The sequence below is a fragment of the Coffea eugenioides genome, chromosome 2 (genome assembly GCF_003713205.1).
Source record: "Coffea eugenioides isolate CCC68of chromosome 2, Ceug_1.0, whole genome shotgun sequence".
NCBI classification, from domain to species: domain Eukaryota; kingdom Viridiplantae; phylum Streptophyta; class Magnoliopsida; order Gentianales; family Rubiaceae; genus Coffea; species Coffea eugenioides.
Genome location: NC_040036.1, coordinates 76,569,543 through 76,597,056, shown reverse-complemented (window position 1 = coordinate 76,597,056; position 27,514 = coordinate 76,569,543). Strand labels below are relative to the sequence as shown.

At 37.5% G+C, this 27,514-nt stretch overlaps 3 protein-coding genes across 3 annotated transcripts in view; all 3 read left to right on the top strand.

Moving 5' to 3' along the window:
* Window positions 1-20,159, top strand: part of LOC113754170 (MLO-like protein 13) — a 32,737-nt gene extending 12,578 nt beyond the window's left edge. Inside the window, exon 14 of the mRNA XM_027298526.1 lies at window positions 19,812-20,159. Within this exon, the coding sequence (XP_027154327.1) occupies window positions 19,812-20,033 (222 nt within the window). The 3' untranslated portion in view covers window positions 20,034-20,159. The remainder of the gene's footprint in view (window positions 1-19,811) is intronic.
* On the top strand, window positions 15,035-19,580 carry LOC113754180 (MLO-like protein 13). Its single transcript, XM_027298536.1, has 12 exons — window positions 15,035-15,221; window positions 15,324-15,381; window positions 15,497-15,708; window positions 15,891-16,007; window positions 17,208-17,271; window positions 17,425-17,504; window positions 18,560-18,634; window positions 18,735-18,823; window positions 18,919-18,968; window positions 19,072-19,112; window positions 19,204-19,413; window positions 19,509-19,580. Exons 1-12 carry the CDS (start codon window positions 15,102-15,104, stop codon window positions 19,578-19,580), a joined length of 1,188 nt encoding a protein of 395 aa, XP_027154337.1. The 5' UTR covers window positions 15,035-15,101.
* Window positions 20,160-24,687: 4,528 nt separating the features above from the next.
* On the top strand, window positions 24,688-27,099 carry LOC113763885. The gene is made up of 3 exons (XM_027307867.1): window positions 24,688-25,467; window positions 25,863-26,303; window positions 26,604-27,099. Exons 1-3 carry the CDS (start codon window positions 24,894-24,896, stop codon window positions 26,795-26,797), a joined length of 1,209 nt encoding a protein of 402 aa, XP_027163668.1. The 5' UTR covers window positions 24,688-24,893; the 3' UTR covers window positions 26,798-27,099.
* The last annotated feature ends 415 nt before the right edge of the window (window positions 27,100-27,514 follow it).

Genomic DNA, 27,514 nt, shown 5'->3' with positions numbered 1-27,514 from the left:
CATCTTCTTCTACTGCATCTGTCAAGTCAATTGATTCAACATTCATTGATTGTGAAGTTGGTGAATTATCCCGTTGTTCAGATGTAATTAGATTTTCAGACTGATTCATTGTAATAAGAATTCTACGAAGGCAAGAAAGAAAATGGCACAATAAATAGACTGCTCACAATGATGAATTTCAAAATAAATCATATAATACAGCAAACTTGGATAAAAATTTGTTTTTTTTTGTAGTACGTAAAATTGCATAACTAGCATAGAGAGACTAAAAATGTGGGGAGAGGAAACAGAAACTCAAAATGCAAGTATCAAAATCCTGATGCTCGAGATTAGTACTAGCAAAGAAGAACTACGATTGGTTATCTGCGAGACTTGACACTTTAAGAAATTCTGGCCCTGTTGTCAAGAGCAACCCTGTTCTCAGCTATCATATCATGAAATGGACAGAAATAAACACATATACCCAATTTTATACGTAGAAAGTCTTGATATATGAAATCCTGCTCTCAATCAATGACACATGGAAGAAGACTCAAGATTTAAAGTCTTGATATATTTCCACTATACTCCCACTTATAATCTCACATGTCAATCATAGATATAGCAAGTGTATCGCTTATGATAAAAAAAATGTTTCGGGATCTCTACCTTCTCTAATACCCTATTTAGTTGTCAAATCATTTACAGGTTTAAACTATTAGAAGAATATTAATTCAGAAGAAAACATTAACTTTACTTTCTAATTTGAATTGAGCATTTCACACAGGCCTAATCATGTGAGCATATTTTCTTTAACTACTCTACTAAACCATGTGGATTGCACGTATGTAATGAAGAGAACCTCATACCCTTATTTAGACACATACAAATTGAGAATGGTCATCCAGGCTCGGTAGCCGAGCCGGCCCTCCTTCCTACCTACGGATGTTTATAATGGTCACATCGACTCAGCCGTACCTAGATGATCTCCTCACCTCTTGGGACGGCCCCTATCCGTTCTAGTCACCTCGGCTACTCACTGCATACGGATAACCGAGGTGACTTCTACATTTACTGTCCTCTAGATTTGGCACTATGTTTGACACGACAAACGAGGTCCTGTCCAAGATCCTGACACCTGCAGGATGAACGTGACATATGACGGGACCTATCCACTGCACAGGCTTATCAAATCAGGCTGATACGCTCTGTCTTAGTCAGATTTTGGGAGCTTAGACTCCACTATCCTTCCCTCCAAGTTGTCTCATATAAATATCAGAACCTCTCACTCAGAAAAGGACCGATGGAATATTCTGTAAGAACCACTTTCTATAGTAGCTCCCTCCACTTTGACTCTCATCTAAACTGACTAGATCGTCGAAGGAGAATCGGGGGACACAGCCCCGTCTCTTGTAATCTTAGCAGGTGACTTTTGAGGTAGCTGTGCTCCGCTTAGGAAAAAGTCCCCAACTTATCAGCACAGCTCACCAAACCAGAAATCACCTCTTCACAAATCAAAATAGAAACTGTGAGGTTACCAGATTGGAACCAGATATTAGAGTTTCAAGAGAAGACTTTTGTGCAAATACCACTGGCTCAATAAGAAAGCTTAGTGGAGATACTCTCCGTACATACTTCAGTCTTTACCCAAACATAACCACTGTCTGCAGCAGAAAAACACACATGCCTATGGATCAATACTAGAAGTTATGAAAGAATTGAACAAAAATAAGTAATTAGTAGTCAACTCATCACTTTCCTGCTGTTTTACAAACTTCATTCTTCTAAAAAGCAACAATATCCAAGTCTCACTTTCAAAGTGCATATATTAGTGAAAACCAAATCTACAGTGGCTTTTGTTGGAAGGTCAATGTTTGGAAAAAGAAGGTGAAATAGCCTCCTATTGCTGCCTGTGTTAAACTTCTTCCATATGTGAATTCTCTAACTATGGATTCTATACCAAATTTGGGAAGATAGGAAGATGCACTATAAGTAAAATAGCAACTTTGAAAAAATTAGAACGTACCCAATTGAGATTAGCGGCAGATGAATAGCAAGGAGCCAATTTGGAGACTGTAAGAACAGAATGGCCAAAATTCGAGCTGCAGGTTGGGCTCGAGTGAGGAGAAAAGAAAAAAAATGAAAAAAGAAAAACTAAAGCGAAAGTTGAAGTGCGGAGGAAGGGAACCAATTGAAATAAAAAAAAAAGGTTAGGAGCAAAACAGGTTGGAATTGGATAGCGTAGTCTTGGAGAGGAGGGGGTGTTGGAAACAAATCAACAATAGTCTAAGAAATTTCTTTCAATAGTTGCGGCGGTGCAGCCGTTGGCACTGACCAGCGTTGTACTTGTAAGTAAGGGTGCAACTTTAGGAAATTTAGGGTTGTATTATATATATATTTATTGTATGCGGGGGACTGGCCGGGGATAGAGTGGATGTATGTTGCACCACCCCCTACCCAGTTTTAAGACGCAAGGAAATATTTTGCCTCCACCCGGCCCCGCCTCATCGCCCCCCCATTTGTACCCCCGCGGGCACCCATCCCCATTGCCATTCTTAGTTGTGCTGCGATATTGTTTTGACCAGTTCTCAGTATTTTGGACATATCACAACGTCCAGATCTCTAAATGACATGATTTTTGGTGTTGAAAAGTTAATTCAAAGAGTTACAACTTTCGTGTTTTGAGTAAGAGCTGATTCAGCCTCGTTGATGGAGATTTGAGGGATCTGCACGTGAATCTGAAACGATCCGTTCATAGATTTTTAATGGCTTGCATTGATGTTCACGCCGGAATTCTTCTTGTCAAGTCATCTGATGAAACATAGGCGTTGGTATTTAGGTCGATGGTCGCGTTGGTGTTTAGGTCGATGGTTGCACCAGTGGTCATCGGAAAAATGTGCGAAATTGTCATTTTTTAACTCCGATAAGCCCAATCCTACCCCATTTTCGATACTACTTTAAGAAACTATATATGGGGGCTATCTAGGACATTTTTAGGGGTGAAAAATATTAGTCTAGCCTAATTTAATATCTTTTCATAGTTTATTCTTGAGAGATCAAGATCACCGGAGGTGAATCAAGGAACACAGAAGGAGAAGATTGGAGCAAACAATTGAGAAGTTTTCTTACTCTTTTTCTTATTTTTGTAGCAACTCTTTGAATTCATGGTTTTAATTTCCAAATCATGTTGAACTAAATTGTTTCTAAGGTTAGGATTTTTATGAAGGAATTTGATTAATTTTTCTAGTTTAATTTCTTACTTTTTGCTATGATTTATCTATTTTGATTTTAATTATGTGTTTATACTTAGCCACTATAGACATGCTCTTATGGTTTGTATTGAACTGAGAAGAGATGTACAGTTATACACTAGATAGATAAATAAACATACTTAGTCTAATCTTGAGGGTAGGTTAGAATAGGGGTGTCAACGAATCGAATCGAGCTCGAATAGAAGATTGATCGAGTTCGAGTTCGACAAAGTGTCTAAAGCTCGAGATCGACCAATATCAATTTTACATGCTCGAATTCGATTCGTAAGAAAATCGTGAGGCTCGAGCTCGTGCTCGAAATTGCTCGAATATGTGTTCGAGCCCGAATTCGAACTCGGGCTCGAGTTCGAATTCGAGCTCGATTAAATACTGTACTCTTTTATAAAAGTCTAAACTGAATCAAACAATCTGCTATTCTTAGCAAGCAAAATTTGCTCTTTCATTCAGTCTTTTCATCTGTCATTTGCATTCGAAAATTCAAGCATTCCCACAGAAATTTACAAAATCAAAAATTTCAAAATCCAAACTCATCTATATGATAAACTGGTTTGAGACAAACCAATTTTAAGTACCAATTTAAAGTCTAAAGCATCAAATTGTCAACACTTTTCAGCCATTATGCCAACCAATATTCAAATTCATCCGTATTTTAACATCAAATCTAACATCCAAATTCAGAGATAAGTCACACAACCAACATCCACCAAGTCACACAAACAGGAAATACAAAGATAGTGTCAACATTCAAATTAAAAATGTGAAACAAATTCTGCAATTAAAGACAGTAGCATGTTGTCCATTCCACAATAATCTTTTCCAGCTTTTGCTTATGGATTCCAAATTTTCAACTCCAGGCCCTACATAAAATAAATAATTTAGGTAATTAAATAGTAGTGATAAAATCTAAAATAAGATATTTGAAGAAGAATCGAAATGTTAAATACAAACAATATACCTTTCCAATTATCACATTCATTTTATGGGAAGTAGAATCTCTTTTGATGCCTTCACTTTCTGCAAAATAATAATAATAATAAGAATAACAATAAGTAATAAACTAATTTTGTATCAATCACATGAATTTGAATTTAACTTATTTTTATCTTTTTTTCACTCCATGAAGGTGTGCCCATGCAATATCCCTTGGCCATCCTGGTATTCGTTGCCGATGTCTTGCAGCCTATGGAGATGCAGTTAGTGCAGTGAAATGGGCTAGTAGGCTGGGCAGAGAACATCATGATGATTTAGCACAGTTCATGCTTGGGATGGGTTATGCTACTGAAGCACTTCATTTGCCCGGGATATCCAAGAGGCTGGAATTTGATCTGGCCATGCAGAGCAGTGATCTTAAAAGAGCTCTTCAATGCCTTCTAACAATGAGCAACAGCAGGGATTTAGGACAAGAAACTCTTGGTTTGGACTTGAATGACATCATGAGTCTAAATGCAAAAAAGGAAAATGTTGTCGATGCTGTAGAAGGGATAGTTAAATTTGCGAAGGAATTTTTGGATCTTATAGATGCTGCAGATGCAACTGCTCAAGCTGACATTGCCCGTGAAGCTCTTAAGCGTTTAGCTGCTGCTGGGTCCTTGAAGGGAGCTTTACGTGGACATGAGTTGCGAGGACTTGCTTTGCGTCTTGCAAATCACGGGGAGTTGACAAGGCTGAGTGTATGTTAATCATGTTTGGTTCTTTTTTATTGCATGCTTTTGCAATGTTCGCCAATCTGTTGACAAAAAATGCCATAGAATGTTTCTTATGTTCTGTCTCTTAATCTGTTACCAGTTTTGGAAAAAGTATAGAATTCCAGGTAATGCCATGCTAGAATTTTCGAAGACATAGTTAATTGCCACTTCATCTAAAAGGTCGAATCCTTAGAGAATAGGGTAGTCAATTTATCTATGCACTCTGACATAACCTCTCTGATGTGTTATTTTTGGATAGCCAAGCATGTAAATCTACAGCAAGGGGTGGTAGAAGGACTTGAGAGCATGACCCTATACTTGCTTTTACTAATGTCATGTGACTGTACACGAAAGCATCTTGCACCAAAACTTTTTTTGACTTCATGATCTTGTGCCAAGGATAGGTTGTGGTGGAAATCTTTCAGCAACTGAGGATGCTTTTATGTCTATATTCCTCTCACTTGCCAGTTTTGCATCTGCTGAGAATGATAAGATTCTTGAATTGCAAGCCTTCAATGAGATTTTTTTGGCTCTATTAAAAGGAAGTACGTGGATATGTACAGAACTTAACGTATCACTGTGGAATGAACAGAACCTTTAGAATCATTGGGTTACATCTTTCTTTGAGTTAGAATGTAACATATAAATCACGGAATGTAAAAGATGAGAATGATTAATAAGCAATTAGCAGGATGGTTGTCTACCAAGTACTTTTTATGGATGAATTTAGCTGTATTTATGGAGGCTTAATGGCTCCTTCAGGATCATATAGATGCTCTCTAATTTTCTGCAACTCCGATGTTTAAATTAGATATCTTTCTTCTTCCCTTGTCTCCGTAGTGACTGTAAAAGCATCTTTTTCAGAATCTGGTCAACAATATGATATCGGTCGGCTCAGGGAGGGAAGCAGCATTTGCTGCTGCTGTTTTGGGAGACAATGCTCTCATGGAGAAAGCATGGAAGGAAACTGGGATGCTTGCTGAGGCTGTGCTCCATGCTCAGGTATAATTTTCTATCTTTGCAGTTTTGTTCTTGTAATGGAATTTAGAACTTTAATTTGACCATCGTAAATCTTTACACATCACAGGCTCATGGGCGACCTACACTGAGGAGTTTGGTTCAGGAATGGAATAAAGAGCTACAGAAGGAGATGGAACCCATTCCCTCATCGAAAACAGATGCTGCTACTGCATTTCTGGCTTCCCTCGAGGAACCTAAGTTCACAAGTTTGGCCGATGCTGCAAAGAAGCCCCCAATTGAAATTCTGCCTCCAGGAATGGCATCTCTGTATGGTCCTAATCCTGGTCAGGGCAAACCTCCTCCAGCCGCTCAAGGTCAAAAGCAGCAGACGGCTAAGCAGTTGCTCTTGGAAGGACCAAATGCCACTGCTCAAAATGCATCGGCTCAATCAGAAATGGTTGCCCCAACTACATCAGAATCCATTGCTCCGCCCAAATCAGATTCTGATGCTCCGAATACATCACAATCAGGTACCGCACCTACATCAGAGTCTAGTGTGCCACCTTCTGAGTCAGGTGCGACCTCATTGGAGGCGGACACTTCAGTTCCTCCAGAATCAAATACTGAAGTACCTGCAGAGTCAAATGGAAAAGCTGCAGAAAACCAAAGGCCCGTTTCATCAACTGGTGTCGACAATCCAAATGCAACACCAGAAAGTGTGCCTTCGGTATCCAGTAATAGTCCATCCACATCAGACACTGCTTCCCATCCACCAAACAATCAGGGTGCAGATGTTAACTCAGCACCTCCAATGATTGATTTCTCCTGACGGGCAGTCTACCTGCTGATTGCGTTATTACCTGTGTACACTAGTCACTCTTTTTATTCAGCCCACTGTATAGAGAAACTTTGTGAATTGAACGCTTGTCTTATGCGATAGGGAGCTTCACGATTGTACACATTTCTTGAAATTGGTCGGTGGGAGGTTTTGCTCCCAGCGCCCATTGTAGTTGCATACCGGGGACGACAATGTTTTGGGCGAGTACTGAGTACCCCTCCTTTTGTACACATTAGTTTGTCAAATTTTTGTCTTTACTTTTTTTTTTTTGGTTTTCTTGTGTAGAGATTCTAGTAGACTGATGACAGCTTGCAGTTTATAGAACCTTATTGTACCATCAATCTTGATCAAAACCCTCTTGCCTTGTACCGCAATTCTTCATCAAAGTATTTGCTATGTTGAAATTGGGTGATTATGCTTTTCATTCTTTTTTAAATAGATTAAATGTTGATAGCATTTAATCGTCCAACTTTTAGATATTTTAATTGTTATCTTAAGGAAACTCTTTTAGCTCCAATGAAAGCAAACCTTTTGCATTGAAAAATTGCTACCATCTATTTCTATGATGTGGCCTTGTTTGGAAAGGAATTTTCTATCAAAAATCTCTACATTTTTCGTGAACATATTTTTCAATCATTTTTTTATTTTATATATATCAAATTGTTAAAGTATATTTTTTTCAAAAACTCCAAAAAATTGCAATCCAAACGCAACCAATTTTTTTTATAAAAATTTCAGAAAATTGTAATCCAAACACAACCAATTGCAAAACACTTCAAAGTAGTACAGCTGTGAGCGTAGCAAAGAGAATGGGCAAACGTCTATCTCAGTCTTTACTGCAAGCACGATTTAGACGAATAGAAATCTAGCAGTCAGACCTAGCATAGATGATACTATACAAAAAAAGTATAAAGGTCGTATAAAAGTGAAAATTTGAAAAGGAAAAAGGGCCTCTATTTGTTTTTTCCTCTCTCTCTCTCTCTCTTTTATAGCTAGTTTGGGAGGAAGGAAATGGATAGAAAAGAAAGGTTTTGAAAGGATTATAAATTTTTTTCATCGTTTGAGAGCAAAAGTGAGAAAGAAAAGAAAGGATTTGGAAAGACTTCACTTCCCTTTGTATATTGGAAAACTTTCTGCCCAAAGTTGGGCGGAAAAGGAAGGAAGGCACGGTGCTTTAAGTGAATTTTTCAATATGACAATATTGCTCTCAAAATCATGATACAAAAATTTTTAATTTCCGATGAATCCCTCAACTTACTTAATTCACATTTGTTTACAAAAAGGACAAATTTGTAAAGTAACTTATTTGAGTATCTTTTCTTTTCATTTGTTTTCAACTCCCAAACAAAAGAAAATCACTTACCTTCTTTTCTTTTTTAAAACTCCCAAACAACTTAGGTAGAGATTTTGATCCTTTCCCATCCTTTCTTTTCTTTTCTAACTTCTCCTTTCTCTTCTTTTCTTTTCTATTCTAAACTCCCAAATTAGCTATCAGCGTAGGTAAGATATTGAGGTACGTACTTGTTCAAATTGACTTCTTGCTTTGATGGCTTTTGCCCAAATGTATGATTTTGTTGCAAATTTTATGGATGAAGTGAAGGCATACAAGTTAAAAATACTTGTATAAATTTGTGACTTTCTGAATCAAGCATATCATCTTTCTAATCTTTTCATGGATACGATGCTCCGGGCATGTTGGTGTCTCGACTGCTGCCCCTGCTTATAAGCATTTGGTCTACTTTGGCCAGCTTATCGCTTCATTTTAGAGGTGGCAAAAAGTCCCAAGACTCAATGCGCTCCCATGCTCAAATTTGATTTGGACGGACCGGTTTGCAAAATATGGGACTAGATCTAATTGGACTGCACAAATATGTATAAAACCCATATACTAGAAGAAACACGGGCATCGTTTAGTCATAGGAAGTAGAAATTTGGACAAGTACAAAACTGAACCATCAAACATTTCAAGAAAATGGATGACTTTGATGGTGAAAAGTTTTACAAAGTTAAACAAACTAATTAAATGATATACAAAAAAGAAAAAGTAATATTGAGACATTTGATTAGGGAAAAAAAGAATTAAAAAAATAAATTAAAATTTATGTAATATTTGGACGGTATTAAAATGGATCTAACCCATTTTAATGATTCCATGACTAATACGAGACTACTTGGATATAACACATATTTTACGATCCCAAATAAGTTCCGCCCATCCTGCTCATTTGCCATCTCTACTTCACTTAAATCATCCTAGGCTAGATCTATGTTGTTAGTGGGACGGATGACCTTGCAGAACATTTAACCTCTCCTCTTCCTATGATATCCTTGGTAAGCCAAAAGAAACTGCTGCGGCCTTACTGCAGGATGATGTCAGGATTTAACCTGATAATTTCTCAGAAGAAGAAATAATAAGAGGGAAATAGGAAGGGGGGAACATGAATTGAGAGAAAATGAGGGAAGTAAGGGAAATCTTATTGAGAATATTTCTGTAATGAATCCTGTCTGCCAAGCCTTTCCTATACTTGGCTATTTATAGAAATTTCCTACACCTCCATGCAACGTGACTGAAGCTGACAACTAACCATGCAACTAACTATAACAAACTGCAACAGAATTCCCAACTAACTTCTTAAGTGCAACGACACCGTATGTGCCAGAAGTCTGAGCTGCCTTCAAAACGACTCCGCATTCCCCAAAGCTACGACGCATTACCTAGTGTTCCTGACAATACCCTTCCCTTTAGCGCATTCTTGTCCTCAAGGATGGAATTCTGGAAACTGGTTCTTGATGAAGTCAAGATCCTCCCAGGTGGCTTCCTCGAACCCCAGGTTAATCCACTTGATCAGAACCTGTGACACAGGTAATTGATTTCGCAGAATAGCCCTTCGTTTGAGAACCATTTCCGGAGCAACCTGAATTTGATCATCAGGACCAACCAATGGTAGTGCAGGCATGACCTCCTGAGAACCTCCTACCTTCTTTTTAAGCATCGAAATGTGGAACACTGGATGAATTCGGGATCCCTGTGGCAATTCCAGTCGGTAAGCTACTTCCCCAATGCGAGCAATGACAGGGAAGGGACCATAGTACTTGGAGGCAAGTTTCAAGGAACGCCTCACTTCTACTGACTGCTGTCGATAAGGTTGAAGCTTCAGGTAGACCATATCACCAACCTCCAGAGCTCGTTCACTCCTCTTTCTATCCGCAAAATACTTCATGCGTTGCTGCGCCTGCGTCAAATTCTGGCGAAGAATCTGTAAGACAGCCTGCCTATCCCTGACAAGGTCACTAGCTGCAGGGACAATGGTATCAGAAATGAAGCCTAAGGGTAGATGATTAGGCTTATAACCATAAAGGGCCTCAAAGGGGGTCGTTTGAAGGCTAGTGTGGTAATTTGTGTTGTACCACCACTCAGCCAAGGGTAGCCAAGATTTCCACTTCTGAGGCCTGTCACCAGTCATACATCTCAGGTATGTTTCCAAACACTGGTTGACACGCTCACTCTGACCATCTGTTTGTGGATGGTAAGCTGAGCTGAAGTTCAATCGAGTACCAACTAGTCGAAATAATTCCTGCCAGAAAAGGCTGGTAAAAAGCTTGTCTCGGTCTGAAACTATAACCTCTGGTAGCCCATGCAATCTGAAGACGTGTGTGAGGAACAGTTTGGCAACCTCTACTGCTGAGAAAGGGTGTTTAAGAGGAATGAAATGGGACAATTTTGTCAACCTGTCTACCACCACCAGTATAGTGTCGGTACCTTCAGAGAGAGGTAAACTCTCTATGAAATCCATACTAATCTGAGACCACGCTTGGTTAGGCACTGGTAGGGGCTGCAACAACCCAGGATAGGGAACATTCTCATGTTTGTTCCTTTGGCAAACATCGCACTGTTTGACAAAGTCAGCTACATCCTGCCGCATCCGAGGCCAATAGAAAACTGCACCTAGCCTCTTAAAACATCCCAACTGTCCAGAATGACCCCCTACTGCAGAACAGTGTAGCTGTTGAATGACTTGATGCCTCAGATCACCATGACTCCCCACATAAATCTTTTTCCTGAACCTCAGAACTCCATCTGCGTACTCATAATCAGTAACCGAAGTGGGGTCGACCAGTAATTGGGCAATTCTGTCCTGACATGCTGAGTCACCTTCATAACTTTCAGATACATCTGTCAGCCATTGGGGTTTGACACAAGTGATGGCGCAAATTTCACCTGAAGAGTCTTCCTCTGGAAACCCCTTCCTAGACAATGCATCAGCAGCTTTGTTTTCAGCCCCCTTTTTGTACTGAATTTCGTAATCCAAGCCTAGGAGCTTTGTCAAACACTTGTGCTGTAATGGAGTGTTCAGCCTTTGCTCTAGCAGAAACCTCAGACTCTGATGGTCAGTCTTAATAACAAAGTGGTACCCCAGCAAGTAATGTTTCCATTTCGTCACTGCCATCACAACTGCTAGCAGCTCCTTTTCGTATATGGACAGTCCTAAATTCTTAGGACTTAAAGCCTTACTGAGATATGCTATAGGCTGTCCCTCCTGCATTAACACGGCACCAATGCCTCGACTACAGGCATCAGTCTTTACTACGAACGGTTTAGTAAAATCAGGCATCATGAGCACAGGAGTAGTGCTCATGATATCCTTAAGGTTCTGGAAAGCTTCAGCAGCTGATTCAGTCCAACAAAAAGAGTCTTTCCTCAACAACTTAGTCAAAGGCTTGCAGATTTGCCCATAGCCTTGTACAAACCTCCTGTAATAACCTGTAAGGCCTAAAAAACCTCTCAAGGCTTTCACAGTTTCCGGTACTGGCCATGCTCTAATGCACTCCACCTTCGCAGCATCCATCTCAACCCCATTGTAGGATATGACATGGCCCAAGTATTCCACTCTCAGCTGAGCAAACATACACTTAGACATCTTGGCATACAGCTGGTGAGATTTCAAAATTCTTAACACAGTTCTCAAATGGTTAGCATGGGATTGTAAATCCGGGCTATAGACTAGTATATCATCAAAGAAGACAAGGATAAATTTTCTAAGATATGGCTGAAAAATTTCATTCATGAGAGCTTGGAAAGATGCAGGCGCATTAGTCAGGCCAAAAGGCATCACTAGGAATTCATAGTGGCCTTGGTGTGTTTGGAAAGCTGTTTTATGAATATCACAGGCTTTGACTCTGATTTGGTGATATCCTGACCTGAGGTCGATTTTGCTGAAAAACTTGGAGCCAAACAATTCATCTAAGAGCTCCTCAATGTTTGGAATGGGATACCTGTCTTTAATGGTAAGGTCATTTAGGTACCTATAGTCTACACAGAAACGCCAGGTGCCTTCCTTCTTCTTGACCAGTAAGACAGGGGAAGAGAATGGACTGGTACTAGGCTTAATGATGCCAGTTTGAAGCATGTTTGAGACTTGGTTTTCGATCTCTGTTTTCTGGGAATGTGGGTACCTATAGGGTCTGAGTTTAAAAGGCTGGGCATCTGGTTTCAGTGGGATGGTGTGGTCATGTGCTCGTTCTGGTGGTAACTGTGTAGGCTCAGCAAACACATCTGAGAACTCATGCAATAATTCAGAAATCTCACTGGGAAGTGGACTTACGCCATTCAAGTTACCTCCCTCAGACACAGAGCAGACGGTTGGCCTGGTCCTGTGCTTCTGTTGCATGAATTTCCTTACTGCTTTACCTCTGATAAGCTTCATTGAAGGTTGCTCAGCTACCCCTTCCAATACCATCTCGCCCCCTTCTTCTGATAGCTTGATCAACAGCTGTTGGAAATCAAAAGTGATAGGGCTGTACTGCACCATCCAATCCACTCCAAGTATGAGATCCCACGTTCCCAGTCCCATGACTATCAAAGGAAAATTAAAGTTGTACCCCTGGATACTCCAGGTTACATGTGGATAGAACAATTCACTGGAAATAGTGGTTCCATCAGCAATGGTTGCCTTTAAGGGTGTCATACTAGCTGTCCTTAGCTCCATGGTCTCCAGTAAAGCTGCATTCAGAAAACTGTTAGTGCTACCAGTATCTACCAGAATAGATACCGTTTGTCCCTTCAACGCCCCTTGCAATTTGAGGGTTTTTCTCTTGATAGAGGCTGTTAATGCATGTAGAGATATATCCACGGATTGCCCTGGATGGCCAATCTGCTCATCCTGCTCCCCAATGGCATCCAGAAATTCAGTTTCCTCATCCTCTTCTAGAATGAAATTTAAGTGTCTGTATTTGCACTGGTGACCTGGGCTGAATCTTTCCCCACACTTGAAGCACAGGTGATTGTTTTTCCTGCGTAAGATCTCCTGAGGGGAGATCTTCCTATGTTCCTGGTTTGTACTCTCTGGAGTCCACTTCCTTTGGCCAATTTGTTCTGAAATTTTTTCCCCTGGTTTGGTTACAACGGTAGCACTGAGGGACTTGGAGCTTTCCCCAGGCTCCCAAATCCTAAAGTTTCTGGTATTCCTCCCATTGAATGCCAATAACTGTTCCTGCCATTCTGCAATCTCGAAGGCCTCAAGTAAGGTAGCAGGTTTCAACATTTTAACCATAGGCTTGATCTCTTCATTAATACCGCTGATGAAGCTGGAAACAAAGTAGGATTCAGATAGGTGAGGATCTCTGATTAACATCAAGGAACTCAGTTCCTCAAATTTCTCTTGGTAGTCCTTGACACTAGTGGTTTGGTGAAGCTTGTTGAATTCCTCCACTTCGTCTCTCCTCTCTCTGTCTCCAAATCTCCTGTTGACTAGTTGACAGAATCCTTCCCAAGAGGTTCGTCCCTTGCTCCTTTTAATTCCTTGGAACCATATTTCGGCTTTCCCTACCAAATACATCTCCACTACTTCCAATTTCTGATCCTCAGGAAGTTGATGAACCAGAAAATACTTCTCACATTTTCTGATCCATTCCTGAGGTCTGTCCCCTTCAAAAAAAGGAAGTTCTACTTTAGGTAAGCTTGGGATCGTAACCTTACGCTCCTTGCCTGCTGCTGACTGATCTCCCCACTCTCTGCATCTGGCATGTGGATTGGTCAATAGAGGAGTCTTCTCTGGGGGAAGCGAATCACCAGTTGTTGTTGTTCTGTCTCTGTTGAGAGCCTGCAGAAATGAAGTCAACTTCGTCTCCATTCCTGCCATTAACGCGTCAATTTTCTTGTCGAGCTCGTCCATTTTGGTATCTACGTGCGTTCGAGCGTCCTGTAACTCCGTTTGCAGGGAATCTACTTGAATCTGAACCCTAGTCTCAAGTTTCCGGAGCTGTTCATCTAGATTCTTGAGTCTGATACCGTCTGCCATTTGAATTTGCAGTTAAGTTGCACCGAGAATTGAAGGCTCTGATTACCACTTGTCAGGATTTAACCTGATAATTTCTCAGAAGAAGAAATAATAAGAGGGAAATAGGAAGGGGGGAACATGAATTGAGAGAAAATGAGGGAAGTAAGGGAAATCTTATTGAGAATATTTCTGTAATGAATCTTGTCTGCCAAGCCTTTCCTATACTTGGCTATTTATAGAAATTTCCTACACCTCCATGCAACGTGACTGAAGCTGACAACTAACCATGCAACTAACTATAACAAACTGCAACAGAATTCCCAACTAACTTCTTAAGTGCAACGACACCATATGTGCCAGAAGTCTGAGCTACCTTCAAAACGACTCCGCATTCCCCAAAGCTACGACGCATTACCTAGTGTTCCTGACAGATGATTGGCACTAAAGCTCGTACTGGCAAGCCTCTTAGGTTGGAAAATGGGAATTTAGTTATCGTAAAGAAGAACGAAGGTGGCTGGCTTCTGTCTACTGTGAAATGTCTTGTGCCAGCATCACAGATGTTAAGTTTCAAAATAGAGAGACCAAAAATTTTAAAAATAAATAAATTTACCTCACAAGTAAGTAACCAAGAACTTGTGTTGACTTGACTAATCATAATGAGTGGTTTTGGATCGTGATTTTTTGTAAAAAAAAAAAAAAAGAATTACACATTTCATGAACACATTTCTCTTTTTTTTTTTACGTCACATAAATCAAATCACTATAGTATTTTTTTTTTTTTTTTACAGAAGCTTCTAAAAATGGCAATCCAAACAAGAACAGTGCAATGCGTCCGTAACTTTGAGTCATAGCATCATCTTGCTATTTGCCTATTTCCCACCTAGTAAGAAACTAGAAAGCGTATAAAGGTTTTTGTTCGTTGCTTGGCAATCTTACATTCTTTACCTCAGGATGATCAGCTTCTAGCCTTCTGCCCCTCATTTTACCCTGCTCACAGTCATATAATATCTCATACAATGGCGTATATAAATAGCTGATAATACTAATTGCTACGAGTTTACCGGCAAAAATACGCGATTAAGATCTGTCCATGGCCAACGGAGAGCCCCGGTCTTTGGAGTACACACCAACATGGGTTGTGACCGTCGTCTGCTTTATTATTGTTCTCATATCTTTCGGGGCTGAGCGTGGTCTTCGTAAACTCGGAAAGGTATCCAAAATCTTCCTATCAAAATATTGCGTGAAAGAATATCTGTTTCTCCAACTTGTTTTCAGTGTACATAAATCTAATTTTCTGTTGTTTTGGATTCAGTTTTTCAAGCACAAGGAGCAAAAGTCATTGTTTAAGGCCTTACAGGAGGTCAAGGGAGGTCTGTGAATGTTTAAGTATCCCAGAATTTCTGATCAACAATATTCACTAATTTGCCTTATGATACTCACAAATTAATATTGGAACATTTGCTATTATCCTCTCCTTTGTTGCAGAATTGATGCTTCTGGGGTTTATTTCCTTACTCTTGACGGTGTTTCAAGGTCCAATAAGCCGTATATGCATTCCTCCTCATGCTGCAAACATCATGCTCCCATGCAAGCTTAAAACTGAGGCTTCCTCTGGTGGTTCTGAGCATCTTGACATCATAAAACATGGGAGGAGGCTTTTGGCTGAAGATGTGAGCTTGGAAACTTGTGCACGTCAGGTATCATCATGTTTCAATAAAAAAGTAATCTTTACTTTTACCTTCTGGTCTAAATGCACAGAATTCATTTATACACGGGTTCCGTTCTACTACTTAAAGAAGATAATTTCCAAGTTTGTATGTTTGTGGTTTCGATTGTTTTTTCTTTCTTTTCTTGTTTATATGTTGGATTACATTTACAGGGAAAACTCCCACTGTTGTCACTGGAAGCATTGCATCAGCTGCACATTTTCATATTTGTGTTGGCTGTGGTTCATGTGATCTTCTGTGCTACCATCGTGCTCCTAGGAAGAGCAAAGGTACTGCATTTGAAGCTCGTTATACAATAATGGGAAACATAGTAAAGTCCCGCAGGAATTTTTCTTGCCTCGTTCGGAAGACAAGTTGCAAAGTGAATTTTATGGTGTCTAACTCTAATCTTAGTTCCCTATATACTCGATTTGAATAAAAAAAAAATTTGTTAAGTGAGTAGAAGGGTGTTGTTTTTAAGGCATAAACCTAAAAAAAAACCATTATTAACAATCTCCTAACATATCAATGGTCTCCTCCTGAATTCTTTGAGCATCTGAATTTCTTGATTTCATCATGCTTGGCTATAGAATTGTCAAACTTCGACCAATTCAAAGTGAAAATGTTTCCTTTTATTTTAATTGAGAATATTTCATTCTTAATCGCATCATAAATAAGGCTAGCCATTATTCTTGAGAAAACGGCATCCAAAATTGCCACATCAATGTTGGCCTTGGATATTTGTATAACTGCAATTCTGTAGTCTGTAATCTGTGTATCTATTGGATTTTCAAATAGTGCTGGAACATAACCTGTCTCCATCACATCCATAGATTGACTACCAAAAAAGTCCAAAATTTCATGCCCAAAATTTGTAAGTTTCACTGCCAAAAGTTGAAGCATTAGACCCAAAAGCTTTTCTTGTCATTTTGGCTTTTAACCAATAAAAGATCCTCACCAAATCGCTTGTTATCGCCTTGATATCGCTTTGTTGATTTTTATGGCACAAACTAAAAAACAACATCTTAATCAAAGTTACAAAAAAAAAAACTTACTTTTTATTTATTAATTCCCCATTTTATAGAGATAGAATAACAAAGCAACTACAAACATCTCCTAACCAATCTTAACCAAAAAAATGCTTGTTAACATGTTCTACTAACAAATCTCTTAAACAACCTTAACAAAATTCTGCAAATTCTAACAAACTAGAAATAATCAAATACTAAAAATGTAGACAACTCCTAATAATTTATTTTTATCTTGGTGCTGGAAAATCTTGAAAAATCTAAATAGAAGTTGTATATTCCAATAAAAGGTCTGTTTGCCAAAATTTATAAAATCCATAGATTTAACCAAAAAAAAAAGTGAATCATGTCAGCAGTTTTTTTTTATTAAAAAAATTTATCAATCATTTCTATTTGTTTGTTTCCATTCATTCGGTTAATATCCTGAGTATCTTTTATTTCATAAACTTGATCTCAACACAGATAAAGCAGTGGAAACCCTGGGAGGATTCAATTAGAAGCGAGATGCAAAAACCACATGATAGAGGTAATTTTTTCTAGCTAGACACATTAGTTTTCAGAGCTGGCAAAAAAAATAGTTCACTATTTAAGAAGACACTAAATATTCTACCAACGAGTAATTAGTTTGGTTAGTCTAATAAATTTTTCTGTGGGGGTTTGTTGTACTTTTCTATTGCAGCTTATGAAATTTTTGTCCACCGAATATTCGAGGAGAGGGCAGGGAGACAATGGGAAAAGTCTACTGTTGTGAGTTGGATGGTGAGATTCTTTACCCTTTTCGTTAATGAATTTTACTAAAATAATTTGATGCATCGGTATTAATATTTAACTTTAGTATCAATTGTCATATGATCTATTTTACTTGCTTACAAATATATTTTATTTTTATTTTTAATAATTTTTTTAGACTTGCTTATAAATATCAATTTGCTAAAAGTAGTAGTTAGCTTAGGGGTTAATTATTTTGCCTCCCTTTATAATTTGGCCATCCCAGATGAAATATACCAGCAAAATATACCCTTTTACACATATGTCATGAATCCGACGATGATAGTGTATACATTGTCAGTGTATATAAGATTTACTCTTCTTTTATTCTAACATTTAATAATCTTGAATAACCTAGGAGAAGTCTGGTTTTTGTATGAAGTCTCTTACAGCTTTTCTTGATCCTATCACGTTCTACTAAAAATTGGCAGATGAATGGGAAATAATTATCAAATTGGTCCTTAAGTATTCGTGGATTTGATAGGAATTTAAGGGTTTTGTGTTTATGGAAACTAAACATGGGTTTCTACCCTCTATTAAGATTCTTGTACCAGTTTCTTTTTTTTTTCTTTTTCTTTATACTGTATAAATGTTTTGCTTCTTGTAATGGACAAAGAGATGGCTTGGCTCTTATCATTCTATACGTGGCAATAGAGAAGCTAAATTGGACAATTTACCTTTTGTTTTTGGAAAAAAAAGGTAAATTTTTTATGTATGGACAATATATACACAACCAGGTTTAGATGTCTATCATGTATATAAATTTGAATTTTTAAATTTAAATTCAGATAATGTGACATATATCTAATCCCGTCAGTGTATACACTAACAGTGTAACAAAGATTAATTCTAAAACAAAAAAATTCTCTACTATGAACTTGAACTCGCTTAATATATATGGAATACTCGGAGAAAGATGAGTTTCATATTTGAGACAGGCATTTAATTACTTAAATTGGTAGAAATGAACTATATATTTTCGTTTATGTAACTTCCAATCTTTAATCTCATAGAAATTTTTTTTTGCTGGTTCAAATCTTTTGCAGGTATCGTTCTTCAGACAGTTTCATGGCTCAGTTACCAAGTCAGACTACATTGTCTTGCGAGAAGGATTTATACGGGTACAACCATCATATAACATAGCTGATTAAAAGATGTAATTTGTGCTGTACACAATCCTCTATCATTCTTGATCGTGTAGTCTACCTATCTTGCTTTCAGGCTCATTGTCCCTCCGTGCCTCACTTCGATTTTCACGCTTACATGTTGCGGACCCTCGAACATGACTTCAAGAAAATAGTTCGCATAAGGTATAGCTACCTACCTATACACATTCAACTTCTCATATTCCAGACTATAATGAAAAGTCATTCCAACAATGTTGATGCCTGATCCTTAACAACAGATGGTACTTGTGGGTCTTTGCTATGATCTTTTTGTTGATGGATTTGGCAGGTATGTCAAATTCTTCTTTAGTTTCTGTATTTCATTCTTGTCATGACCACATTTGGAAAATTTATATTGATCCTGCCCTTCTGTGCATGGTTAATTGCTGCAGGGTGGCACTCATACTTCTGGCTATCATTCTTGCCTTTAGTAGTGAGTAAATCAGCTTAATTTACCCCCTTAAATAGTTGTTACCTACTCAGTTCATGCAGCTACTAAGGTTTCCATGAGGTTCAAATTGCAGCTATTACTTCTTGTGGGTGCTAAATTAGAGCACATAATTACTGAATTAGCTAAGGGGGCTGCAGAACAAAGGAATGGAGAAGCTGAAGCACCACCGGTGACTCCTTCTGATGAACTATTTTGGTTTCATAGCCCGACTCTTTTTCTATACTTGATTCACTTCATACTATTTCAAAATTCATTCGGGATTGCTTTTCTTTTTTGGGTTTGGGTAAGTGAGTTGATATTTTTTGCTGATACATTGTTCTTGATCATGTGGAACAACTTCCAAGTGTACTAACCCAAACCCATTTCATCACCCTCCAGACCACATATGGGTTCAAATCATGCATTATGGAAGAATTGGGATTTATTATCCCAAGACTCACTATAGGGTAATTACTAGGAAATGAGAAAAATAAATACTGTAGCTTCCTTGCCCTTTTTCCGTCGATTGATAAATATTTTACTCATGCGCGCAGGATACTTGTCCAAGTCCTTTGCAGTAACAGTACCTTACCTTTGTATGCTCTAGTCACACAGGTACTATAATTAAGAATGAATCTGATATTGAACTAAAAATTTTATGTTTTTTCCTAACTTTTTATTTTTATTTATTTATTATTATAGATGGGTAGCATGTTTAAGCAAGGCATGATCGATGAATACATACAGAAGCTCATTTCGAAATGGACGAGGGCACCTAGTTCTGCAACCGGTGAAAGTCATAGGTTGGCTAGCCAATCTGCGGATAGCATTCATGCTTCTGAGCATCCAACTCTTGACGATGCTATTGCAACATCAGTAATTGAGCTTAATCATCACAACGAATCTCAAACACCATTTTCATGATGATCTTTTAATTCGAGGAAGATGTATGTACCATCGTGTATCCATTTCATAAATGCATGAGCAGATAACAGAAGTTTCTTCTTTTCTTTCTTTTTTTTTTTTGTGTTTTTCTTTTCTTGTCTTCTGTAAATAACAGCGTCATGATTAATGAGATTAGATTCTAATTTAAGTGAGAGCTCATGCATCAAGACTTACTATAGGGTAATTACTATAGGAAAGAGTAATATTGTCTTTTGGTTTTTTGTCCCTTCTTCTTATGACTAAATAAATATTATAGCTTTCTTGCTCTTATTTTGTCCATTGATAAATATTTTGCCAGTGTAGGATACTTGCCCAAATCCTTTGCAGTTACAGTACTTTACCTTTGTATGTTCTAGTTACACAGGTACTATAATTAAGAATGATACTGATGTTGAACTAAAAATTTTATATATTTCTTTTTTCTAACTATTTACTTCGTTATTATTAGGGTAAAATATTTAAAAAAACCCCTTGTAGTAAATCTAATACACAGAAAAGTCCTCCGTAATTTCAAAATATACAACACGACATCCAGTATTTTGAATTAAATTGTATTGTCATTTTAAATGACAAGGGAGCTATGTGTAATTTTTCAAAACTCAGGGGAGCTCAGTGAAATTATTAGAAACCTCAGGGGAGGTTTCTAAAATTATCCCATTCATAAATGAACAGATAACAAAATTTTCTTCTTTTTTTTCAAAATTTTATTGTTCTTTTCTTGTCTTCTGTAAATAATGGCATCGGATTAATGAGATTAGTTTCTAAAATTATCATGTTGAACTAAATTACAACGACCTAAAAACAACATGCGATTATAGAGTGCATTTGGTCTAGAAGCATAAAAACATATGCCCAAGGTCACTTCTCCATATATATGGTTTATACAGATTAAATTAGTCACGTAGAGAGAGATATGTAGCTTGGGAAGACGTCTATAAGTTCTAATCTCATAGACATCTCTGATCTAACTGTTGTTTATTCATCTAAACTCGTATTTATGTCATTATACAAATGAAATGTGCGTAAAAGTGTGAATATTTATGAATGCTTATGCGCATTTATATTATTATGTATTCATATTCATGTGAAGCATATTTTAGGGTTTTTAGAAAAAAAAGATTCTTAATAAGAATTCTTAATCGAAATCGATGAATGTTGTATCCCAGGTATCTTGATATTCTGATTAGAAATGATATCTTGGTATTTCATTTATTCAGTGACTACTAAAGAGGGATTAAGTCTCTCTTTGAACACTACATGCATTGAAAAAAATCCAAAGGACGTTTCAAACTACCCCTTTAATTTAGTCAAATCTTTGAGATGGATTAACTTATAAAAATGTTATCGTTACGAGAAAAAAAAAGAGAGAGAGAAAGAGAGAAATCTGGTGAAAGTTTCTTTTTTAAAATTTTCCCTCTCTCTTGGGAATAGCGCTTGGCCTCTCTACTATGGGATAATTCAAAATACTAATAGTGTATCGATGATAATTTAATATTAAAATTTAAAAAATAAATAAATTTTCAAGCCCTCGAATTGAACTCAAGCTTATTAAATAGTAAATTTGAATCAAACTCAAACTTAAATTAAAGCTCTAATACAAAAATTTGAATTTGAGTGTAACAGTTTGAAAGTTCAATTCGACTTATTTAGAATTCTAAACTCCAATCTGTATTCAGCAAGAATAACTCCATCTTTAAATGTCCTTGGAAAGTTCCACAACTCTTCTTCATTCGTTCTCGCAAATTGACAAATTATGCATCTCCAAAACGGTCCCCTCGTCGAGGTGTGGAAGATTCTCGGTCAAATTTATTGTTCATGACTTTAAACATGTTTTTTTTTTTTTTGCTAATCTATCATGATTCATGAAGGATAGAGTTGTTTTTTTATCGATTCCAATCCCTGGCCTCATTTTCCCGAGCCCCTATAGAGCCCCCTTTACATGTTTTTGCCTCATGTCCCAATTTATCAAGTAAATCTCACAATCATTGGAGCAATAATTGCAAGGTGCTGTATTTTTTTTCGTAACAGCACATCTAATTTAGTCTAACCTATTCCTACTCGAGCCTACGCTAAGCGGGATAGTCCAATTGAGTCGAGAGAGCCGACGGAGATTAAATTACCATCGGTTCAGATAAGTGCACCACGCAACGTATAGATTTAGAAGAAATCACATACTGTGGTACATTGATGGGAGGTAAGGTCTGAACCCTTGACCTCCTACCTTACAGTACTGCATTGAGAGATATATACTTTTTCTATTAAACCCTAATTCCAAAAAACTAAAAACAATATAACTCTTTAATTTTTCTTTGGTATCCACATGTTGTAACCGGAAATGTAATAGTACTACAAATGTGTAACATTAGCAATGTTTTGAGATTCTGTAACTGTTATGTTTTGTGGGTCGCTTTTGTTGAGCAAAGAAAGGCATCATCAGACCCCATTAGAAAATGGGAACCTGCGAAAGAGCAAAAGAAAAGACATGGGCCCCGTTTAGCTGACGCATGTCCTTTAAATCAAATCAAGAATGGGGGGAAACTCGAACCTTCGGTTGGTTGACTCCTGACTCGGTCGGCATTTGAGAAATCAGAATTGAACCGCGACTTGCAAATCACCCGCCAACACCCGTAATTGGTGTGGACTGTGGAGTTGAGATTCCGCAACCAAATTTCTGGGTTCCCACAGCGTTGGTCTAAGGTCCACCGCTACCTAGGCCATGACGTCTTCTCTGTCTCCTTTTTCTAGTTTGCACAACTAAGGCGCTGTTTGGCAAGTGAATTTTTTTGGATGTTTGTCTGAAATTTTACTGTAACTTGCTGTAAAAATTGTAGAAAAAATTTTTAATATGTTTAAATTTTTGAATATTTTAAAGTGTATAGTTTAAAATTTTTGAAATTTTTTTTGAGTTTATTGTAATTAAAGTTGTTAAAAAATTTATAGTAGACAAACTTGGCTAAAAACTTGCTTGTCAAACAAGGCCTAAATTAGAAGGTCCTTTATATAACTAAGATGGTTTTTTTTTTCTATTTAGTATTTTAGCAGCACACGATGAGTACCCTAAAAATAAGGTAATCAATTATTAATTTTGTTAAATTATTACGTACTACTTGAATTGTATCACTTTTTGATAAAAAGAAATTTAACATCGGACCTACTTTTTTATCGTTTATCATATTTTTCCAACAATTTGATATTATCTTGTCTACCATATTTATCCAAACTACGTTGGTCTTTTTATGTGTAATTATTTCACCTTTGGCGGATTCTTTAATTATTATTATTTTTGCTATTAGCATCTGTACGGTGAACTTCATTTGGGCTTTGTCTGTTTATTTGATGGAAAGTCATATGAGAAGTGTGTAATGGGGAAAAATTAAGTGAAGTGAGGCAAAGAAAAAGGAATTCACTCCATTTGGATTACTATACTTTGGAGTTTTGTGGAAAAATACACTGTAGTGATTTAATGTATGTGAGGCAAAAAGATGATTAAGAAATATGTTTGTGAAAAACATAAAATTTTTTCTTAGAAACTGCAATCCAAACGATAAATGTAACAAGCAAATGATGCAAGAAAATATAAATTCTTGTGTTTATTTAGTCGAAAAGTTGTAGAAAAATTGATTGGTGTGCTCATTAATAGAAATATTCTATACTGAACTTCTTCTCTATTTTTTTGGCATTTAAAAAATATAAAAACATTTAATAAATATAATGTTTTGCATATTGAAGAGCTGTTTACCTTAAAGTTAGTCACATTCCTTAAGTTTATATACAAAGACATGGATATATGTACTATATATATATATATGGACATGTAACGTGTGTGTATATATAATTTGTTTGTATATAAGTTATTTCATAAATATATAGACATGAAAAACTAATGTTGTATGAGTCCAACAAATTATCAATTTATTAATTGGATGGAATAAGAATAAAATTTCTAACTAAAAGCATTTTTTTAATTTTAATTATAGGTTACAAGATGTTCTAATTTATGTAGAAGTTTAGGATAGAAAAAATAGTTTAGGAAGGAAGAGTTGTAAAAAAAAATCCACATTTTTTTCCATAAAAAGATTCTTTTAACAGATACCAATGAATACATGTTAAGAGACACCGTACATCTTATCTAACCAAAATTACGCATACACTTACCTTTTTAGCACCCTTGTATTTAGATAATTTCTCAAATCACTAATACTAAAATCCCTGTCATCAACTAGACCCATCTTAGCCAAACTCTTATCCAAAATCATCCAACTATTAAATTTCAATATCCTACAAGGCATGGATAAAATTAAAATGTTTTTTTTTTGTTTTGAGAGTAAATTATTTATCAAAATTTATTTATCTGTATTATCAACATATTTTTTTAACTATTTTTTTTATCTCACATACATGATGTTAAAAAAATGCTATATTAATTTTTTTCCAACAAAATTTTACTCTAGAAAAAGAAGAAGGTTCAACTAGACAAAAAAAGAAGGAAATATTCAGCAGGAAAAATAAAATGTATTATTATCCAACACGTATAGATAATTCAACAGTTTTCTTGACGAACAAGACGCCAAACATTGCCCATTCAAACTACTCCACCTTGAAAAGTGCGGCTACAACCAACATTTGAGCTATTCAAACTTTTTGCTACTAATAGTCACATTTAAAAAATTCCAAAAACCTAGGAAGCTTCATCAGCCCGTAGCTCAGAACCCAAAAAACCCTCCCTTTTTGTCTCAATTCCCTCTCTCTTCTTCAGTCTTCTGATCTCCGCTTTCTCCTTCACCCCAAATGATCAAACCCTAGGCGCACGAATCTCCCCCACTTTCTCTCCCTAAAACTATGCCGACGTTTTCGACTATAGAGCTTGAGAACCTACTGGAGCCGCGAGTTCGAGATTCCTACACGAAGCCGCCGTTATCCGACCGGATTGCAGCTCCCCCACCTCCACCGAAACGCGATGAAAGCTACGCCCTTCAAGGGAGGGAAATTTCAGTGTCTAAGGCCCCGCCGGCTCCCAGACACATTTACATATCTCCGGCGTTGTATGCAACTCCGGAACAGGCTCCGATTCCGGATACGGCGTCCGAGCCTTCGTCGCCGTCTCCTTATGTTGTGAATCACAAGCGTCGAGGTGGCGGAGTTGGAGTGGTTGGGAATCGGAATGGTGGTGGATTTGAAATTCCGGCGGAGGAGAAGGGAGGTGAATTGGTGGTGGTGGAGGAGGAGGCTGGGGAAGTGATGCAGGATAATTTTGGTGGCGGAGTTGAGGATGAATTATTTGGGGAGGAGGAAGATGGCTTTTTGGATCCGAGGTGCGAGTCCGAGAGTTTGGGGAGTAGAAATGAGGTGACTGGACAATTTGATTGTCGGAGTTTTGTTTCAAATCAAGGCGAATTTTTCGATGCAATTGAAGGTAAATATCTCTATTTCCATATAAAATTCTGTGTCTATTGTGGGTTTCTTAGATATTCAGCGAAAATTATTTGTGTTTAAATTATTGATGATAAATACCTGTGTTTGTTAGCTACAGTTTCTTAAGGTTAGGTCAGTGGATTCATACGATATCTGTAAGGTTAGGTTAGTATATTTTTTCTTCATCATGTAATAATGAAATTTTCTGCAAAGCTAGTACAAAACTTGAATATGCCAGGAAACACACTATTTAAGGAGCTGGAGCTTGGCATTTAGCTTATGTACTGAGTTCTGGTGCTTTTATTTAATATAGTTTCATGAGCTGGTGAGAATAATGAGTACTTTCCATTTTTTTGAAAGAGGAGGAGCAACTGATGTTTTAGATGGTTTCCACAGATTTTTCCTCGGACACGTCTAATTCAAATGCACCTTCATATGACCCAAATCTCGAATCTGAAATGCGTTCCCTAAGGCTTAGTCTCCTGGAGGAGATTGAAAGGCGCAAGCAAGCCGAGGAGGATCTTAGCTTAATGCGCGGTCAGTGGCTGAGGATCATTGATCTTCTGTCTGAGGTTGGAATAGCTTTGCCTTCACCTTCAAATTCTAGTGGGAGTATGCAGCATAACAATGCTGCATTTGAGGACCTCGCTCAAGAGGTTGTTGTTGCTAGATTTGTTGCACACGCAATAGGAATAGGTGAGGCACGAGCTGAAGCTGAAATAGCTGCAGAGGCAATCCTTGAATCCAAAGACCAGGAAATATCTCGGTTGCGTGACAAGCTGCAATACTATGAAGCTGTTAATCATGAAATGTCACAGAGGAATCAGGGAATCATAGGTACTTTCAGCTAATGTCTGCTTTGTTATTGAAGTACATGCCTAGCTGTTTTGTGTACTGAAGTTTCCTGAACAGTAGTGCTGCTGTTGGAATCCCAATCTTTTAATTTACTATTTTGTTTCGTATATATTTATGAATTAAGTGGTGAACATGTTTGGTTTTTATAGAGTTCTGTTGCTTCTGCCAGTCATTATTTGGACCTACTGTATCTGCGACTTGCTACAGAATTGTTTGTTTTGAAGTTTTTAAGCATTTCTTGTATTCTTCATGATTTATCTGTTGATTTTTCTAATATTGCAGAGCTCGCAAGGCAGCAACGGCAGAGAAGAAAGATCCGAAGAAGGTGGTTTTGGAGTTGCATTGGAGTTTCAATTGCCATTGGGATTTCAGCAGTTGCTTACTCATACCTGCCTCAGGCAAGCAAGCATCAAGAAGGGTCTAGCTGTAGTGATGCCTCCACTGGTTCTTGCATCAGCAGCTTTGATACTGCTTAGGCATGGATTTTGGATGAATGTTAACTTTGTCCAAGACTGTGCAGATTTTTTGCAATTTTGCTGCCTAATAATAGTAGTTGGTATAGCCTATGCAGAGATTTAGGCGCATTCCATTCCTGCAGTGTTAGGAAAATTTTCGTTAACATGACTATTCGGCAGATAATGTGCAGTCCAAAACTAATTGAACTAGAGTTGCAGAAGTGAACTTTAAAGGATAAGTATTCTTGACTTTTGCAGGGAATCATTTTTCCCCCCTCCTCTTAATCTGAGAATACGATTCTCCACATTTTAAGGAGTGTGAAGATTTAAAAAGATCATTGCTGAAATTCAAGATGGATGATTGGCTTCTGACATATTAGCTGACCAGAGAAACTAACAAATGCTGAAAAACAAGTTATGCAGAATCCCTGGCATGGCATTACTGCTGGTAATCACGATAGCTCCACCAATGAAACTGAAGAATGTTGATCTGCTGCACATCAAAACATTTTCTTGGACAAATGCTTAATTTGATGGTAGAGATTTTGGCCAACATTTGTACCAATGAAATTTCTAGCCAGACGAGGCTTGTTTTCTCTTTTTTAAGCTCTTTGGTTATATAACGGGACCAAACTTATCAGTTGAACCCGTACTGATTGATAGATCACAGGATGTAGATTATCCCGTCAATGAGATCCTAAACTGTAAAAAAACTTGTAATTGGAACAAGACTGAGGA